The 21218-nt window shown below is 39.3% G+C and overlaps 1 protein-coding gene across 5 annotated transcripts in view; it reads left to right on the top strand.

The window, feature by feature from the left end:
- LOC127582867 (rho GTPase-activating protein 21-like) overlaps positions 1-21218 on the top strand; it is a 302839-nt gene that overhangs the window by 180063 nt on the left and 101558 nt on the right. For all 5 annotated transcript variants that reach the window (XM_052038469.1, XM_052038472.1, XM_052038470.1 and 2 more), the window contains one exon: positions 3708-3887. In XM_052038469.1, coding sequence (XP_051894429.1) covers positions 3708-3887 — 180 coding nt within the window. The remainder of the gene's footprint in view (positions 1-3707; positions 3888-21218) is intronic.

Below are 21218 nucleotides of genomic sequence, written 5' to 3' on the forward strand. Positions count from 1 at the left end.
AGCTCAGATGAGTGATTTTAAACAGCTTGCAGTTGTGCATATTAACAACATGCTAAGGGGGAGCTGGAAGGATGGGCTTGAGATGGGGGATACCTCTGAGTTGGATTGCAAGTGCTCAATCTGCGCACTGCCTATACTTGCTCTCCTTTTGTTGCTGCAGCTATTCATCAAGATAGAGCAGTCCATGAGCATGAATTAGAGTTCAGATGGAGGTTCCTGGGGTCTTGCCCACAGATCGCCCTGATGGTCTTTTTTCAACTTGTTTTTACACGTGCAGGATGGCTGGTGTTTGTGCTCTACTCTGGACTCTGGACTCTGGTACTTGATCGAGTGGCAGAGCAGGAGGTCCCTTGTGCTGACTTCTGACCTTCAGATTGTTTCTGACTGATGTGTCACAACGTGCAGGTGCAGAGGTCAGGAACAAGCTAACCACTACAGCTTTCTTTATAGTTCTTTATGAATCTACCAACTGAAGAGCAGCACAATCTGACCCATCATGCCATAGAGTTGTACAGCATGGCAACAGGCCCTTCAACCTATCTTGTCCATGCTGGCCATCAAATATAGTTTTCATTTGTTTTCCATAAATTCAAATTTGGTTTGGGAATATTGTGGTCGGGTATTGCAAGGGCCTAAAAAAATCTTTATTGTCTTTTATCTATTAAATTGTATCTCTTTTATAAATTTCATTTTTGCAATTGCTAGTATTTAATTAAGAAAAGCAGTTGTTGCTTTTCTATAGGAACATCTTCCAAATGGCCAAATGATTGGTTGAAGAAATGGATTTCTTTGACTCTTCTCATTTGGTAAAATAGTTGGCGCCTCCGTATTATCCATTCTCTTCTGATCATGTGTTTTTGTGTGATGATGAGCCCTCAGCTGGCTCAGTAACTGTCTGGTTAGATAGTGGACTTCAATCGGTCTATACTGAGTTAACTGATCTAAGTCAGGACTTAAGTTGTGATAGAACTAACCTTCAGTGAGCTTGTGCTGCTTTCAATCAGTATGTCCTGCTGAGGACTGTTGCATCAACACCTGGGTTAACCCCCTGTGAGTTGGTGACTTGACTGTTGTCTTTCTGAAGTCACTTATGAAGTATGATGACTTAGGCAAGATTACCAGATAAATGTACCCAACCTGGTTTGAAGCCTTCAGCAAAGAAACTAGAAGACATGTTGTTTGGCAAGTGTGCATTTCAATTTATTTCACACCTGTACAATTAATGAGACTTGTTGAGCCAGTTTTGAGCTTCTCCACTGCCAGTCAGATCCAGTCCCTTATTTTTTCACTGCAATCTGATGCTATTTAGTTCTAAAATGACTGCATTCTGTGCAAAATCTTTGTATAATGGTTTTGGACCTAAGCTAGCAAGTCATTCCCATGGGAAGTTTTATTTCCATTGATGTAAAAAGAAATTGTATATTTAAGTTAGTATATTGTTGATTGTTTGTTTGCATTTTAACAGATCAGCATGAGAACCTGGGGTTTGAACATTTCTATAATCTGATTACAACAGTATGTAGGGCAGTTTAAGTGTTAAATTACATTTATCTGAGATTTTCCTGTGGACAAAAGCTGAGGTAAAATAAGACAGGCTTAAATGTCAGTGGGGAAAATATTGTCAACAGGAAAGTTGATAAGCTACTTTAGTTGTTGAGCTTTAATTTAGTTGTGTGCAGTTAGATTTAAGCATTCTCTGTGCATGCTATATTTGTGAGTTGCATACCACTTTGTTATTAAATGTATGCTTTTGCTATTGAAAATGCTCAACTGAGGATTTTTTAAATTATTGCTTGAAGGCTATATATTTCCAGAAACCTATTTAAATAGAAGAGCAAGGTGATTCTGAGTGAATCAAAAGGTGAACAGAATGTGGGTCAGGTTTCTAGCTGGAAATTTTCCTTTTTTTTAGAATGCAGCCAAGAAAGGACAGAACCAATATGGCGAAGATGAAAGCTTTATGGAGTTTGAGGATAGGACGATTAACAGTTTAATTATTAATGCCAAGAAATGAAATGTTCACAAAATCCAATCCAGGTTTTATTGAATTTTTGACCACAGTGGTTGACAAATGGTATATTTTTCTAAAAATCTATATAAGTTATGGTATTTTCACATCTTTTTGTATTGTCCTGAAGAGTGTGACATTTGTGTATCTGGCTCACCTAATAGTTTCAGCTGGTTTCAGTTTGATATATTCGGAAGAACTATTTAATCCCTTCCATCCACTTAACCAAGATGTATGTGCATTAGGAAGAGGGGCCATTAGATGTACTGAGTATCTCTTTACAGAATGGTAAAATAATTCAACACAGAAGGAGGCCACTTACCCATCAAGTCTGCACTGGCTCTTTCAAAGCAATCCAATTAGTCCTACTCCTTTATTCTTTTCCACATCCTATAATCTTCAAGGATCCATTCAATCCCTTTTGTAGGTTGTTAATGCATTTTTGCTGGCCACTCCATCAGGCAGTGCATTCCAAATCCTAACCATTATTTGCCTTAAAAGAAAAATTCCTCCTCACAGTGTTTCTGGTACTTTTTTCTTAATTATCTTAAATCTATTTCGGTTAGAACAAAGAACTTTACGGCACAGTACACGCCCTTCGGCCCACGATGTTGTACTGACCTTCTTGTAGTATTGACAACTATTAGAAACACTTTCCCTTCAATTCATACCCTTAATCACATGTAATCTCTGCTCTAAGGAGAGCAAATCCAGCTTCCCCAGACTACCATATCAATAAAATCCATCAGTCTACTGTGCCATCTCCAAGATGTTACATTCTGTGGTGCCCAGAATGGGACAAAGTATTCTGACTGGGATTGACTGGTTTCTGTATAGGTTACTGTAAATTTCTGGCTATTGTATTCATTATCTCTGTTTTTTCCCCCTGTGATCAAAGAGATAGTGGCTTAATTTGTCTGTTTTTGGAGGGTGGGGGTGTTTGTTCATATCCATATTAACATCAACTCGCATTTTCATAGTACCTCTGAAGCCCTAAGGACCTTCACAAATGGGTGATGTTTGACAACATTTCAACTTGTACCAACATTTATTTCCTAACTCTTTCCATCATGTAAAGCAAGACAAGAAAAATACTTGTTATCATGAGATTATATCAGGAGGAACTCCTGTGCTTTTTTAAATGAAAGAGAAAAAGATCCTTAAAAATGCTGTTTCACCTTCCACCAGCAAGTAATGTTTTACCCAGAGCAGTTTTTGCAAATGTATTATCGTATTTCATACCAAAATTTAAACTGGTCTGTTTTAAATAATGCTACATTATACCCAAATTATTATCACAGAGTTTTGTGTTCTATGGGAGATCTTAGCCTTCTACAGAACAACACCTAAATGACCAGATCAGTGTAATATATGAACAGTACTGTTACTTAACAATCCATCTCCAATTGGCAACAGTAATTGGCCTATAGAGTAGCAGTCATGTGTTACACTTACGACATTTATTCCTTTGAAATTAAAGTCCAAAGTGCTCACATTACCACTGAGAGATAAAGTTCTAGGGAATTGTATTTTCAAGGATCAACTCTGCTCTAGTGTGAACAGTGCTCCCTTTTATAAATAACTTCTATTAAGTTATTTGTTGAACATTTTAAAAAAGTTTCTATAAAAAAAGTATCTCATTTCAAAAAAAACAGTTTGCTTGTATTTTTAAATAATTTTACTCTGTTTTCCTTGACAGACTAAAAGCCAGCGAGATGAGAGATCCCCCAGTGAAAATGCTAACACGGTGCAGGATGAAATATTTTCATGGCCTGGCCCAAAGACTGTGCTGCTCCACAAGAACTCTCAAGGTTTTGGTTTTACGTTGAGACACTTCATTGTCTACCCTCCAGAGTCAGCTGTGCATCCGAGCTTTAAGGTAGAATTGGCCCTTATAGATAAAAATGCATCTCCTTTTATATAAGAATAAGAATGTTTAACTAACAATGGACTATCTGGTTTAGTACTTTTTTTTTAATCAATCATTCATTGTTTCCTGATAAAGCCCACAAAGGTTAACATTTGTAGGAGATACAAGAGACTGCAAATGCTGAAATCTGGAGCAACAAACAAGATGCTGGAGGAACTCATTTGTAGGGTTTGACTATCTGTATGTGGGAGGCACTTTCATCAATAATTCTGTTCTTAATGAAAACTGCTTTTATTGTGCAGACTGATTGCTTGGGGGGTCAAGGATAATTCGCTTCCACTCCAGTTCTCTGGGTTTAAAGGCGATTGATAAGGCAGACTCTGTCACAGTTGGTGCAGAAATTGCTTCACAGGATGGATGGGTGGGTAGTTTGGGAGGTGATGTGTTCCTTCCACTGTTATCACGAGGCTTGTATGTGCTCCAGATAAAGAGGCTCAAGGTTTTCAATGCCATCTTGGGTGCTCCTCCATTTTAAGTCATTTGCATGACTGACATCAGACTCCCAAAGCAGACACATATTTCATGGGAAGAGATTACCAGGCAGACAGCAGAAACTAAGGATGTTCTCAAAGGCTCCTTGAAAAAATACATCATCCTTGCTGACTCCTGGGAATCCATTGCCCATGGTCACTCATAGTAGAGAGGTGTATTTGGGATGGCACTGAGAACCTCAAGTCTGCATTGGGAACACACTAAAGCTCAGTGTAGGTGATGGAAGGAGTGCACCACTTCCCAAACTACACACCCACCTATCCTACCAAGTACCTCCTGCCCCACCTGTGGCAGAGTCTGCTTGTCCCCATTTTCCTCACCAGAATTCTCAGAACCAGAGTGGAAGTAAATCATTCTCAATCCCTAGGGACTGCCTAGGAAGATTATTAAGGGCCTCAATACCAAGGATATTGGCCCACGAGGAATGCTGATGTTGGCTCACTTCTCCTACCAATGGATTTGGAGGATTTTGGGACATCATCATTGGTTGTACCTCTCCACTACTTTGAGATGCCTCTTGTAAACTCAAGTCTTTGAAGTGAACAGAAAGGCAGGGATCATGATTGTTGGGTAGACCTTCAGGTTTATACAGAGTTTTGAGGTTTTGATTCCCAAGCACTCTTTTCCTCGGACAGCCAAAGGCTGTGCTAGCACACAGGAGAAAGTGGTTTAATCAAGTAGACACCATCCCCACAAACATTTCTTTCTTTTTCTCTGCTAATTTGCAGTCTTCAGGGTGCAGCATTCAATAGTGCAATCATTCTAGTCCAACGAGTGCTCAGAGGGATCAATATCCTTGATCTTTCATTATTTGATTATTGCTAGCCCAGTGTCTAAAGTCAAATAGCTCTGCTTAATAGATTAACACTAGAACTATTTGTGAAGTAATATAACTGGTATTATGCTGCAGCTCACTTGTTTCTAACTATTGATGGGGTTTTCAAAGTATTTTTGTGGTTTCAAAATTACATATATGATTTAACTCGTACCTTGGGAATTTTCATCTTTGCATTGCTTATATTTATATGGAATAAAGTCCAACTTCAGATACTTCAGGCTGAAACCTGAATTCCGTGGAGAAAACTTCGAGTGTGTTTCATGATTAGGAATAAGACTCAGGTCAATATGCTCTAATGCTGTATAAATTTGGATTATTTTTATTAAATCTCCTTTTCAGTGCCAAAAATAGTGGCATGTTGGTTTCCATAAGAGTTGCTAGTCCTGCACTAATTGCAGTTGAGGGAGTGCAGCAAAGGTTCACCAAGCTGATTCCTTGGATGGCAGGATAGTAGTATGAGAAGAGATGGAAGATGGAAGACTTGGCTAATGTCCCCCAGACAGGCTAATTTCGAATAATGCCGTAAAGCTTACAAAAATCCCATTACGAGGGATAAAGTATTGGAGAAACTCATAAAGGTGGACAAGTCACCAGGACCTAATGAACTGCACACTAGAGTTTTAAAGGAAATGGCTGCAGAGATAGTGAACCCACTGATTGAAATTTTTCATAACTTGCTGAATTCCAAGAGGATACCAGAAGATAGCAAAAGAGCCAAAGTGACTCCCTTGTTCAAAAATGGAGAAAGACAGAAGGCAGAGAACTATAGGGTGGTTAGTTTAACATCCATTATTGACAAGATGCTAGAGTCAATAATTGAAGAGGAAATAGCTAATCATTTGTGAAAGCTGAATATAATTAAATCTAGTCAACATGTTTTAAGAAAGGTAAACCATGTTTAACAAATTTGCTGGAATTCTTTCAGGATTTAACATGGAGAGTTGTTAGATCATAACCTATAGAAGTAGTGTATTTGGATTTCCAAAAGGCATTTGACAGGATGCCACTTAAGAAACCAGTGCATAAATTAAGAGCCCATGGTATCGGAGGAAGTGTGTTAGAATGGATTGAAAACTTGGGTGTCTCTTAGAAAACAGAGTTGGAATAAGTGGGTCCCTTTCAGACTGGAAGGAGGTAACCAGTGGAGTACTGCAGGGATCAGATCTTGGGCTGCAATTGTTCACCAGTTACATTAATGACCTGGAGGAAGGAACTCCACCTACTGATGCTGTAGGTGGAACTGCACCTTGTGATAAGGATACTGTGATTCTGCAACGGGATATATATAGATTGAGTGGACACAAGACTGGCACATGGAGTTTAATATGGGGAAGTGTAAGATCATGTACACCAGTAAGAGAAATCAAAAGGTAGATTATTATCTAAATGGAAGGAGACTGCAAGTGAATGAAATACAGAGGGTGTTCTAATGCATGAATCACAAATAGCTAGCTGGCAGGTCCAACAATTAATTAAGAAGGCAAATGGTATTTTGGCTTTCATAGCAAAGGGGTTGGAGATCAAAATTGGGGAGGTTTTGTTGTAATTGTACAGGGTGTTGTTGCGGCCTCACCTGGAACACTGCGTACAGTTTTGGTCCCTTTACCTAAAAAAGTAGTAACATTGGAGATGTATAAAGGAGCTTCACCAGGCTATTTCCTAGAGTGAGATTGTTGTCCCACCAAGTTTGGGCCTGTATTCCTTGGAGTTTAGAAGAATGAGGGGTGACCTTATTTAAACATGGGATTTTAAGGTGCCTTGAAAGGATAGATGTTGGGATGCTTTTGCTGGTGGGACAGTCTTGAAGAAGGGATCATAACTATAAGTTAAGGGATCTGTCATTTAAAACTGACATACATAGAAATTTCTTCTTGCAGAGGGTCGTTCTCTGGAATTCTTTGCCCAATGGGTACTTGATGCTGGATCATTAGAGATATTTAAAGTGGAGGTGGATAAATTTATGATAGATAGAGGGATGTGGAGAAATGGCACAGAAGAGGAGTTGAAGCCAGCATTGATCAGCCATGATCATATTAAATGGCAGGGCAAGTTTGAAGGGCTTGATGGCCTACTCCTGGCTCTGCTTTCTTGTGTTCTTGTGTCTGGTAATAAAGTTAACTAAAAATATTGTCAGTGTACTGACCTGCTCAGTAAAAGTTCATGACTAAGGTTGAGAATATTTGCTGACAGAATAGGTGTTTAGATTAGACTGTAGAGTCTGAAGTGCTGGCCAAGCAGGGTATAGGGTGAACCAGAGTGCAAAGCAAGCTGCTGGCTCTCACTGCTCACAATAGTTACAGCTTTGTGAATTCAGGACAAATGAATTGGTTTTGTCAGCTGAGTTAAAAGCTTAAGAGGTTCATTTAAAATATTTTTACATTTGTTTTGTAGTCTAGCCTTTGGGTCTTCTAAGTTAGAATGGTGACTATGAAGCCTTGGTCTCCAGTGAAACCTTTGTTGGATCAGCCCCTTCTTTTAGTTCCCTGAAGTTTAAAGGGTATAGACTTGTGTACTTTCAGCAGCAATTGTGTAGCCATCCATCACCAGATCTGGCTGGACTGCATTTCAGTTTCTCATCCATTCAGTACTGCTGGATCATTTCATTGAACAAAGATAGCTCATGTTTTCTGTAATCCACTACTGACTCCTGCTGTAATCCCATGTACTGTCCGTATCTTCCTGTTTAACAACAAGCATGAAGAAATTCTTTGTCATCTGTCTATTCTCTGTTGCCTTGTCTATTAAATCAGGCCTCTGTTCAGACATACTCATTTCCTTGACCTGAACTTGCATCTTTCCCTAGTTTCTGTCCTGTCACCCTCATACAATTGCAGAACTCAGCTTGTCCACAAAATTCTGCTTTGAACCCTTTCCCAATAAACTGCTGGACAATTTTCTTCACTTTTTGTTCCCTATGCTGGCAGATGTTACAAAAGTATACTTGAGGCACTAGTCCTTGCCCCTTCCCTTCACTCCATTCAAACATCAGTTATTTCTAACTCGGGACTATTTCTTTGCTGTGACAGGATTGGAAACCTGATAGAGTTTAAAAGATACAGAGTTTAGATTAGTTGGTTGTCATATACACCAGAGTGCAATGAAATTCCTTGTTCACATGAAGCTCACAGAGTAAACAGTATACACGGTAATAATAAATAAAACAATACATTTTAGTAAGGCATTTGATAAGGTTCCTCATTCAGAAAGTCAGGAGGCATGGCATCCAGGGAAACTTGGCTGTGTGGATTCAGAATTGGCTCACCCATAGAAGAAAGAGGGTGGTAGTGGATGGAATGTATGCTGCCTGGATTTCAGTGACCAGTGGTTTTCCGCAGGGATCTGTTCTGAAACCCCTGCTCTTTGTGATTTTTATAAATGTCTTGGATGAGGCTGTGGAAGGGTGGGTTAGTAAGTTTTCTGATGACATGAAGGTTGGTGGTGTTATGGATAGTGTAGAAGGTTCTGTAGATTACAACAGGACATCGATAGGATGCAGAACTGGGCTGCAAAGTGGCAATGGAGTTCAACCCGCAGAAGTGTGAAGTGATACAGTGGACGGATCCAGTGGACAGTCAAGAGACTTTTTCCCAGGGCGAAAATGGCTCACATGAGGGGGCATAATTTTAAGGTGATTGGAGGAAGGTATAAGGGGGAAGTCAGAGCTAAGTTTTTTTTACACCGAGAGTGGTGGGTGTGTGGAACGCACTGCCGGCAGCGGTTGTGGGGGCCGATACATTAGGGACATTTAAGAGACTCTTAGATAGACACATGAATAATAGAAAAATGGAGGGCTATGTGGGAGGAAAGGGTTAGATAGATATTAGAACAGGATAAAATGTCGGCACAACATCGTGGGCTGAAGGGCCTGTACTGTGCTGTAATGTTCTATGTTCTGTAATAAATACAATGACAAGTGCAAAATAGCAGAATGGTGCAAAGATTGCAGTGCAATCTGAAGTTGTGCAAAAAAAAATGACTTACGTGACAATAGTGGAATAACTAAGAGAATTAAGAGTCCAAGAACATGGCAGAACCACCGGGAAGGGAATGTGAAAGGGGTGATTGGTTCAGGAGTCTGATAGCAGTGGGGAAGAAGCTGTTCTTAAGTCTGGTCGTCCAGACTTTCAAGCTCCTTATTCTTCTCCCAGAAGGTAGAAGAGAGAAAAGGGAATGGCCAGGGTGGCCGGCACCCTTAACGGTACTACTAGTCTTCTTGATGCAACGCACCATGGAGATGGACTGGATGGAAGGAAATGATGAGCCTAAGATGGACTGGGTTGTGTTTACCACTATCTGTGGGTGCTGTCGGTCAAGAGCAAAGCAGTTGCTATATCAGTTGTATCATCAGTGAACTTAAAGATCGAGTTGGCACTGTACCTGGCTACACAGTCATGGGTATAGAGGGACTGAGCACATAACCCTGAGGAGTACCAGTGTTGAGGGTCAGAGTGGATAAAATCTTCCAACTGACAGGTCTGCCAGTCAGAAAGTCTAGAATCCAGTTACAGATGGGGGCCCTAAGGCCATGGTCCAGGAGTTTAAAGGTGATCTTATTTGGTATTATGGTGTTGAAGGCTGAGCTGCAGTCAATGAATAATATTCTGACATATATATTCTTATTGTTGAGGTGATCCAGAGCTGAATGTATTGCAAGGGCGATGGTGTCCTCCTTAATGGAATTTTTCCTGTACACAAATTGCAAGGGGCCTAGATTGTCTGGAAGATTGACACTGATGTAGGCCATTACTAATTTTTCAAAGCACTTCATTATGGTTGATATTATAGTTACTGGTCAGTAGTCATTGAGCCAAGACACTTTACTTTTCTTGGGGACTGGAATGGTGGAATCAGATGGGGACAGTAGACTGTTGAAGTGAGAGGTTGAAGATGCCAACGAAGACAGCGGCCAGTTGATTGGTGCGCAATTTCAAAACTAGTCCAGGGACTGCATCTGCGCAGACCGCTTTCTGAGAGTTTACCCTTATGAAAGCAGATCTGACTTCTGCCACCGAGATGATTGGGACAGAGCCAGCAGGGGATGGGGGAATGTGCCTGATCAAAAGGGGCATAAAAAGCATTGAGTTCATCCAGTAGAGAGGCACCGTTGTCAGAGATCGCCTCCGATTTCAGTAAAGGACAATTTCCATCACCCCCTTGTACTCAGTGACCAACATTGGCTCCTGTTCTTCAGCAATTCTTGGTTAAAATTTTCATATCTAAATATTTTCATGTCCCCCCCCCCCCCCCCCCGCATATCCCTGTAATTGCTTCAGCCTTGTACCCTACCCTAAAAAAACAATCAGTGTTTCTCTGCTGGCCTCTTGTGCAGTTACTAACTGACAACCTGCATTTAGCCTCCAGAACTTTTGAAGTTCCACCTCTTACCTCACCTGTTGCTCTATCTCCCTCCTACTTTGATCTCCTTAAACCTTTCTGCTGATTAAACTTTTGCCAGCTTCTGTCTTTTTTTAGAGCTGAGCATCCATTTTAGCTATATTACATGTCTTAAAAAAATCTTTGGTTGTTCTTTTGTGTTAGTAATAGCAAATGAATGCTAGTTATTGTAGTTTTGCCATGTCAGCTCAGCCTGTACAATGGAGGACTTTGTTTTAGCAAGCATTGGTACTGTTCTGTGTCTCTGCTGACATAAGCAGGAATGGAACTTGAGTCTTAGGCATTTATTAGAACCCCATTGTTTCAAGTCTGTTAAATGATGTCCATTGTATTTGCTGTTTGCTCCTATTGTATCCTATCAGTGTATGGTAGTTCTAGTATGAAGATATACTAACTGCTGGATATAGGTTCATATGTGCATAATCTGATTATAAACCATAAAAGTTTTTGTCTGAATCACAGGATCTGATTCTGACATTCATCAACACTTCCAGGTATTCACTATAAGAAATTGTTTGTGATAAACGTAAACTCCTCTAAAGATTGGTCCATGAAGCCTCCTAGCGGCCCGAATTTGCAATTACACCTTAGATGTTAAGGTAGCAAAATTGAATAGGAACTTGAAATGAAAACATGAAATGCTGGTAAAACTCAGAACTCAGCATCTGTGGAAAGAGGAACATTTAATGTTTTGGGTCTGGAACCCTTCAACAGAACTGAGAAAGAGAAAAACAAGTTAGTCTAGGTAGCCGAGAAGGTTGGAAGAGCAATAGGTGGAACAAAGGAGATTTCTCTGATGGGGTAAAATAATGAGGCAGTTAAAATGTGATTAAGCTTCTTTTGTCTATGTAATGTGTTGCTAGTGTTGTATAGTCCAATTATACTTAAAAACGGAAAAGATGAAAGGATGACAGGCAAAAATGACTAGTTCTCATACCAACAGAAATAAAGGATGAGATAAAAGGAAATGAACAGGAACTGTGTGCAGTTATCAAAAGGGAATGTTAACAGCAAAATATAATTTAAAACAAGGGGAAGTAAGAATTGTGGATGTAGTGTGTACTCAAAAACAAAGTTTTTAATGCGTAGGTGAGCTTCTATTCATTACTAAAGGAAAATAATATTGTTGAACTATTTAAATGTGAATTCATTCTTTCTGACACACCTTGGAATTTTTAAAAACATTTATTAGGTAAAACCTTATTAATTAATTTTCTGCAGTTGTAAGGAAGTGGAATGCATTGAATTAAGAATTTATTGAAGTCCCTTAGCAGGGACAAATATTTATTTGATTATTGTAATATCGCACTAAGAAGTGGAGTGCGGGCATTTTAGCATAACGATGTTTAATCGTAAAGATATTTGGCAGTCAAGCAATATTGTCAGCATGTCAACATTGTCATACTCATGAACTCTGTATGTTCTTTGTAAGGGGCTTGGCATTGTCTCAGTGGTGGTTCTGGTTGAGAAAAAACAGCATGGAATTTTGTCCTAATTCCATTATATTGATTTTGCATAACCTGAATCCAATTTCATTTATTCCAAGAAAATTTTTTTGTTAACTCTCGTTTATCAGTGATTGAATATTGATTTCATAATACAGATGGGTGTTGCACTTTAACATGTTGGTGAGACAGGATCAAAGGTAGATGCCTGTCCAGACAGTTACTACCATTGGATAGATTGATAAAATTATTTCTATGAACAAGATTGTCTTGAATCACAAAATGGAAGAAAAGCTCCTTACACAACACGTGGGGCAGTTTCAAATGAGTTTCTCTTGATTTAGTTACATGAAGAAATCTCAATGGTTTGGCCAAATATTAGTCTCTGAATCTTACTGGGCAGGATATATAATTGTTTTGCTCAGTGCTCAACCTGACTATGCAAGCAATCCACCTCTATTTTGTACTGTTTTCTCATTACCCCATTGCCTTCTACTGTATGTGGAAAGCTGGGAACTCATTAATAAATTATAAAGCTTTCTTGCAATTCTTTGCAGACTCTTGCTTTTTTTTAGTTCTGAGTACAATTATTTTGAAATTACACTGATAATCAGTAAACTCCTCAAAACATTATTATCATTCACTTTTGAAGTTTCCACATGCATGGCCTTTAAAGAATTTCTTTAATTTTTCATTTCTTTTCTCATTGGACCCTTTTCTCACTGTTTTATTAAGGTTGTATTCCTCCAGCCCACCTGACAACTCCCCCCCCCACCCCCCCCCCCCCAATGGTGAAACTGAGGGTCATGTGCTGTCTGGAAAAATTGGGTCTCCAGAGTCTACAAACAAGAATTACATGAGGATATATATAGATATATAGCATATTTTCCTTTGCTACAGATTGCCTGGTGAAATTAAGGACTTCCTATTATGGGGAAAAGTATTTCTTTTTTTATTTGACTTTCAAAAGGTGTTTTAATTTTATTAATTTAAGTGGTATATATTCTATCTCCCCTTTCTCTTAAACGGCATGTTCTCTTAAATGTGAGTCATTCCTAGTAACTCCACACTTGAGAGCTTGGCTTTTCTTATGCCCTAATCTGTTTTTAAAGAGTTTTTTTTTGTATACCTGAAGCTAAATTCACTTGAGATAATTTTTAATTCTCACTAAATATTATATTTAACTCGCAATTAATAATGCACCAAAACAATTTTTTTAAAGTTGTTTTTATTAATTTGCTTTTTCTCCCTAATTGGGAATTTTCTCTGGAGCTTGTCCAAACAAAAGTTTCCCTCAGAGGGTCAACAAAGTTGTCCAGTGTGTAACCCATTCTTAATGCTTCTGTGAAGAATGCTGACTTTGTTGCCAAATATTCTGGTTTTGATTTTATACAGGGGTGTAACTAGCCCTGAAGTAAAAAGCATTAGCATTCAAATAGTCCAGGAAATTAAACAATTTTTAACTGGAGTGGTTGAAATTTATTAATGAATTTCATTATGCTATCTTCAAATATGTTTAATAATAGCTCAGAAATAAACAATCAGTTTAATCATTGCTCATGAGCATTAATTGTATTCATAAAAGTGTGGTGCATTGTGTGACTCACACTTTCCATTATTGCCATATTTCAAATACAGAGGAAGAGAAAATAATGGAATCATCCATTAAATGTGCAAGTTTGAATGAGTTTTTTGCCAGGAGGTATTTTAACAATATTTTTAGAAATGAAGTTTTATAGAGTCATAGAGTTATACAGCACAGAACCAGGCCATACGGCCCTACTGGTCCATGCCGACCAAGATGCCCCATCCTAACTAGTCCCATTTGCCAGCATTTGGCTCATAACCTTCTAAACCTTTCCCATCCATGTACTTGTCCAACTGTCTTTTAAAAGTTGTTATTGTACCTGCCTCAACCACTTCCTCTGGCAGCTCATTCCACATAGGTACCACCCTTTGTGTAAAAAAAAGTTGCCCCTCAAGTTCCTTTTAAATCTTTCCCCTCTCACCTTAAACCTATGCCCTCTAGTTTTTGATTCCCCAACTCTGGGTAAGAGACTAAGGGCATTCACCCTATCTATGCCCCTCATGATTATATACACCTCTATAAGATCACCTCTCAGTCTCCTTTGCTCTGAGGAACAAAATCCTAACCTGTCCAACCTCTCCCTATAACTCAGTCCTTCAAGTCAAGGCAATATCCTTGTAAATCTTTTCTGTACTCTTTCCAGTTTAGTAACAAAATTCCTTTAGAAGGGTGACCAAAACTGAACGCAATACTCCAAGTGTGGCCTCACCAGCATCCTGTACAACTGCACTGTGACCTCCCAACTTTCATGCTCAATGCCCCGACATATGAAGGCCAGCATGCCAAAAGCCTTCTTCACCACCCTGTGTACCTGTGCCTCCACTTTCAGTGAACCATGTACTTCTATTCCAAGGTCCCTCTGTTCTACAACACTCCCTAGGGCCCTACTGTTCACAGTGAAAGTCCTACCTAGATTTAACTTTCCAAAATGCAACACCTCGCATTTATCTGAATTATACTCCATTTGCCATTCCTCAGCCCACTTACTCAGCTGATCAAGATCCCCCCTGTAATTTTTGATAACCACCTTCATTGTCCACTATACCACTTATTCTAGTGTCATCTGCAAACTAACTAATCGTGCCCTGTACATTCTTATTCAAATCGTTGACAAACAACAATGGGCCCAGCACCGACCCCTGAGGCACACCACTAGTCACGAGCCTCCAGTCCGAGAAACAACCTTCCACTGTCACCCTCTGCTTTCTACCATTAAGCTAATTGTGTATCCAATTCACCAGCTATTCCCTGGATTCCGTGTGATCTAACCTTGTAGAGCAGCCCACCATGTGCAACCTTGTCAAAGGCCTTACTGAAGTCCATATAAACCGCACCTACTGCCCTGCCCTCATCAACTTTCTTGGTCACATCATCAAAAAACTCAATTGATTGTAAGACATGATCTCCCATGCACAAAGCCATGCTGACTACCTCTAATCAACTCCTGCCTTTCCAGTTGTCTGTATATTTATTCTTCAGAATTGTCTCTAGTAACTTACAGATGTTAGACTTACTGGTCTCTAGTTCCCAGATTTTTCTTTGCCGCCCTTGTTAAATAAAGGCACGACATTCGCTACCCTCCAGTCTACTGGCACCTCACCCGTAGTTAACGATGATGCAAATATCTCAGCCAGGGATCCCGCAATTTCTTCTCTTGCATCCCACAGTGTTCTTGGATTTACATGGTCAGGCTCCAGAGATTTGTCTACCTTCATACCTTTTAAGACATCCAGCACCTCCTTTACTGTTATGCAGACTCTCCCCAAGACCTGCCCATTTACTTTCCTAGTTCCAAAGTCTTCATGTCTTACTCCATGGTAAAAACAGAGGAGAAATATTCACTAAGGACCTTGCCCATCTTCTGTGGCTCCACACAAAGATGTCCCCTTTGGTCTTTGAGGGGCCCTATTCTGTCTCTAGTTACTCTTTTTCCCTTAATATATTTATAAAATCGCTTTGGATTTTCTTTAATTTTCTCTGTCAAAGCTATCTCATGCCCCTATTTGCACACCTGGTTTCCTTCTTGAGTACACTCCTGCATCCCCTATACTCCTCCAGGGATTCACTTGATCTTAACTGCCTGTACCTGACAATTCTGAACGATCCACGAACCCATGAACAGTACCTCATTATTCCTTTTTTCTGCACTATTTATTTATTTTTGTAATTTATATCAATTTTATGTCATTGCACTGTATTGCTGCTGCAAAACAAGAAATTTCAAGTTATAAGTTGGTGATAATAAATCTGATTCTGATTTTGATTCTTTGTGTGTGTCATTCTATGCCCAGCTCCACTATGTCAAGAAAAAAGTGACAAAACTTCACTCTGGTTAAAAGTTTATTTGTAAATTGCGGTCAATGTAAAGCAGGGAGCCAAAAAACCTCGTTTTGAAAGCAGTGCAGTTCTCCATGTCTTAGTCAACATTCCTCCCTTAAACAAAAATAAACTGCTTTTCATTTATCCCACCACTACTTTTTTGGACACTGTTGGCTGCTTACTGCCATTTTCTATCACAAAACCGTGGCTATTTTGGTTGTAAATGTGTTCAACATAAACAGGACAAGCATATTTCCTTTTATATATTCTCATGAGTTAGACAGGATATCCTACATGTGAGCACAGAAAAAACTTTAAATTTGTTGAAATTAATAGCAAAAACTGTTACTGTCACATTTACTAGCATGTTTTTATATGAAATACTCAGAATCTTTTGTCTCCCTCCTGGTATTTCTGTATTTCTCTACTTCTAGCATCTTTCTCTCTCTTATCTTTAAACTTCTATCCTTGTTCCTTTTTCTTGCACGTAGTCTTCTTGGTATGAGTCCCTCACATCTGTTTCATTATTCATGGTTTTTCACATCTTCTGTCTACTATTTAACTCTTGTAAGTTAGATTTTTTTCTCATTGCTGTTCATTGTGCTTCACTTCAACCAACACAAGAAAAAACTCAGTGGCATTGTTAAAATATTTGATGAATCACACGACAGTGGGAGTAGTTGATGGTTAAATTCTGTTGTCAAACGTGCAACTATTCACATTACGTAAATACGTGTTTAAAATTGTGAGCAGTCAATTCCAAGAATAGCTCAGTAATCAAGAAAATTGCATTTTTGGCAGAAGTCAACTTCTTAAATCTTTCCAGACCTTAGCAGCAATATTTCATTTACTGGCCAACAAAACAGTTGATGGAATCAAGGCCACTTCTATTTTACTTTCCATATACGAATCACAATTAGAATCAGATTTATTATCACCGACTTAGATGATGTGAAATTTGCAGCAGCAGTACAGTAAACAGTGCAAAAAGAAGGGAATAACAAGATATAGCATTCATGTGTTCATGGACCGTTCAAAAATCTGATGGCAGAGGGGAAGAAGCTGTTTCTGATTCATTGAGTGTAGGTTTTCAGGCTCCTGTACCTCCCCCCCGATGGTAGTAACGAGAAGAGGGCATATCCCGGACGGTGAGGGTTCTTAGTGACGGATGTCGTCTTCTTGAGGCACCACCTCTTGAAAATGTCCTCGACGGTGGGGAGGGTTATGTCTGTGATGGAGCTGCTGAGTCGACAACTCTCTGCAGCCTCTTGCGATCCTGTGCATTGGAGCCTCCATACCGGGCTATGATGCAACCAGTAGGAACGCTCTTCATTGAACACCTATAGAAATTTGTAAGAATCTTTGGTGACATTCCGAATCTCTTCAAACTCCTCACAAAGTAGAGCTGCTGGTGTGCCTTCTTTGTGATTGCATCAATATGTTGGGCACAGGATAGATGTTCTGAGAAGTTGACACCCAGGTACTTGAAGCTGCTCACCTTTTCCACGCTGACCCCTCAATGAGGACTGGTGTGTGTCCTCCCGACTTGCCCTTCTTGAAGTCCACAATCAATTCCTTGGTCTTCCTGGTGTTGAGTGTGAGGTTGTTATTGCGACACCACCCAACCAGCCCATCTGTCTCACTCCTGTACACTTCCTCATTTCCATCTGAGATTCTACCAACAACAGTGGTGTCATCGGCGAATTCATAGATGGTGTTTGAGCTGTGCTTAGCCACGCAGTTTGAGTATAGAGCAGTGGTCTTACGCACACATCCTTGAGGTGCACGTGTTGATTGTCAGTGAGGAGGAGATGTTATTACCGATCTGCACTGACTGTGTTCTCCCGATATGGAAGTCGAGGATCCAGTTGCAGAGGGAGGTACAGAGATTCAGGTTTTGAAGCTTGGTGATTAGTACTGAGGGGATGATGGTGTTGAACGCTGAGCTGTAATCGATAAACAGCAGCCTGACAAATGTTATGTGGTTGGCTAGGTGCTCCAAAGTAGAGTGGAAAGCCAGTGAGATTGCGTCTACTGTGGCGGTAGGCAAATTGCAGCAGGTTCAGGCAGAAGTTAGTTCCAGCCATAATCAACATCTCAAAGCACTTCATTATGGTAGATATGAGTGCAACTGGGTGATAGTTGTTGAGGTAGCTCATCCTGCTCCTCTTGGGCACCGGTATGAATGCTGCCCTTTTGAAGCAGGTGGGAACCTCAGACCACAGCAGTGAGAGGTTGAAGATGTCCTTGAGCACTTCAACCAGTTGGTCGGCACATGTCTTCAGTACCCACCCAGGTACACCGTTGGGGCCTGACACCTTGTGAGGGTTCACCCTCTTGAAGGATGTTCTGACATTGGCCTCTGAGACAGAGATCACAGGACTGCTGGATGCTATGGGATTTGCACAGGTGTAATGTTATTCTCCCTTTCAAAGTGTAAATCTATTTTCGAAGAACCATTTTGTGAAAGTATATTTGAGTGATTTTTTCCTTTTTGAGTTCAGTTCAGTTCTACTCCCTGAACGTCTCTTAACTGTATTTCATGAGCAGGTTGCCTTAATTTCAATAAGTACTCTATGAAAACAATTGTATTTAAAATATAGTTGTCCCAGGTTTTAATATTTCCAATGTAAACTGTTATTTCCATTGAAATTCACCTCATACAAATCTAACCACAATGCCTGGACCTCATATTGTCTTTTGACTGTTTCGTTCAGAAGGAAAATCATTTTAATTCTGTTCAAATTAATAGGTACCATTGCTTTATAGTTCCAGTAAAGTTTTTTCAACAGTCTTATTTAAAGTGTCAGTATGTGACATACCATGCTCGAACTTAAAAAGAATTTTTATAATGTGTTGCCTTTATGTGACCCAAACATAATATCACCTTCATCCTATCATGTTTCTTCACAAGCCTCACTGTCTGTTCATATTTCCTATGCACAAGGAACACACAGATAACTGTTGTATAAATCAAGGAAAGAAAAATAATGTGGTTAAAAGTAAGAATATTCTGGCTATCTAACTTTTTTAAGCATGTACACTCGTGCTTTTTATAATAATGTGAATTTTGAGGGACTGTAGAAATGTTTTACAGATTGAGTCACAGAAACACCTAGGAAAGTTTAATTTCTTAGGATCTTTTAGGACAAATGAATTTGTGGTGTAGAATTTGTCATGGTGTAAGACACCTACATGTTACAAGGTTCCACAAACAGAAGTGATGTAATAATAATTTGTATTTAATGATATTGGTTGAAGAATAATAGCAAGGCCACAGTAGGTTATTTTCCCAGTTCTTGAACTTTAACAGTTGCATTGTTTCCTTGTGCCTTACATTAAGGGACATTGCTCACTCATATGTGATTCATTTATCAGAAGGCGACTTTTTTTATTGGAATTTGACATTACAGGTTGAAACTCTGTAGTCTGGCATTCTGTGATCCGCAACTCCCATGGTCTGGCAAGTTTTGGGTCTGTAGTACAGATCTGTTCTAATTAACTAATTCTAATCTGTACTAGTCTGTAGCTAATTAACCTACCAGTGCAACTTTTGCAATCTCAGCCAACAGTTTCCAATTTATGGCAACTTTGGGTTATGGACAGTTCTTGGAACCCTTACATGACCCAGGGAGTATCCTGCTCAGAGGGAGATGACCATGGGGCAATTTCTGGGGTCTGGATTTTCTGTAGTTCAGCATCAGTCAGATACCAAGGGTCAGAGAGTTTCAACCTGTATTAATGGTTATGTACTCTAAAGCCAATTCAATGGAGAGTAAAGATAAATAGAAATAATATTTAATTTTCCTAATATTTCAGGTCCTTAAGGACAGCTGTAGGTAGCAAGACAATTTTATTAGCAGTTGTTTGAGTGCAGCAAGTATTCCATAACATGTATAAAAGATGATATTTTACTTAAGTGAGAAAGAGGTGGTACTCTTTATTTGCAACTGACATTTTGAAGGCATTTAAAAGCAAATGAATTGCTATAAAGCAGATGAGAATACTTGGTAAAGGAGTTAGCATGGCAACCTATATACAGTTATATCAACTACACAAAAAACCTGGAGTAATAATAGTCTCTTTTTCACAGGGGCTTTAACCAGAATGTTTGCAGTGTAGCCAGCACTAGGTTTCTACCACTAGAAGGAGCTTCAGCTTTCATTAAACCAAAGGAATTTACATTTTGAAATAACTTCAAAGTTCTTGGGTATATGAGAATTTTTTACACTATCAGGTATTAGACAGCAATAATGTAAGAATGAATGAGTTTTTGGACTCAATATCCGTGCCATTATGGGAACCTATATTTGCACCTCCATGACAGTGCCGCACTCTTTGCCTTAGCTTCTCCTGAATTCTTCATCTGGTCATTGTTGTTTCGAAACTTGACTATTTTAATTTACTGCTGAATGGCCTCTCTTGTTCTTCCATTCATAAATTTGAGGGTATCCAAACTTTCCTTTGGATTAAATAAAAGGACTTGGTGGGCATTAAGGTTGCCCATAGAGTATGAAAGGCCTTGGCATATAAAATATATTTTCACTGCAATTCCTTTTTAAGCAGTTTTCTTCATAGTTTTTTAGGGATTCATGTAAGATAATATAACAATACCACATTTCAGATAAAAGTTTATGAAGAAAAAGCATACAAGACATCTGTAATGCTTTCAATGTCTATTGAAGTACATTGAAACCAAATAAAACTGCAGATGCTGGAATGTGAAACAAAATAGAAATCTGGAGGAACTCAGCCAGTCAAATAGTGTCTGTGGAAAGAGAAACCAGTTAACGTTTCAGATTGGAGACTCTTCATCAGAACTGAGAGAGAAAGCAAGTTGGTCTAAGTGGCAGAGAAGGTGGGAAAAGGAAATGGGTGGAACAAGGGGAATGGCTGTAATAAGGTGAAATGACGTAGCCATTGAATGGACAGTTAAGCTCTTTTGTCTGTGTTAATGTGTTGCTAATGTTATATACAGTAGTCTGGTCTACTTGGTTCTCTTTGAGCAGGCCAGAATATACAAACGAAATTACAAAAGGGGGGAAGAGGAATGGCAAGCACGAATAGGCCAGACTATAGATGTTTATGATGTTACTTGCATCGTGCAGGATTTTGCATCATTGTCATTGTGCATTTATACATTTTAGCTTTGCTAAACATTTGAACACTTGTTATTTCACATGAGTAACATGTGAATTGGCCCA

The sequence above is a fragment of the Pristis pectinata genome, chromosome 25, assembly GCF_009764475.1.
Source record: "Pristis pectinata isolate sPriPec2 chromosome 25, sPriPec2.1.pri, whole genome shotgun sequence".
Classification (NCBI taxonomy): domain Eukaryota; kingdom Metazoa; phylum Chordata; class Chondrichthyes; order Rhinopristiformes; family Pristidae; genus Pristis; species Pristis pectinata.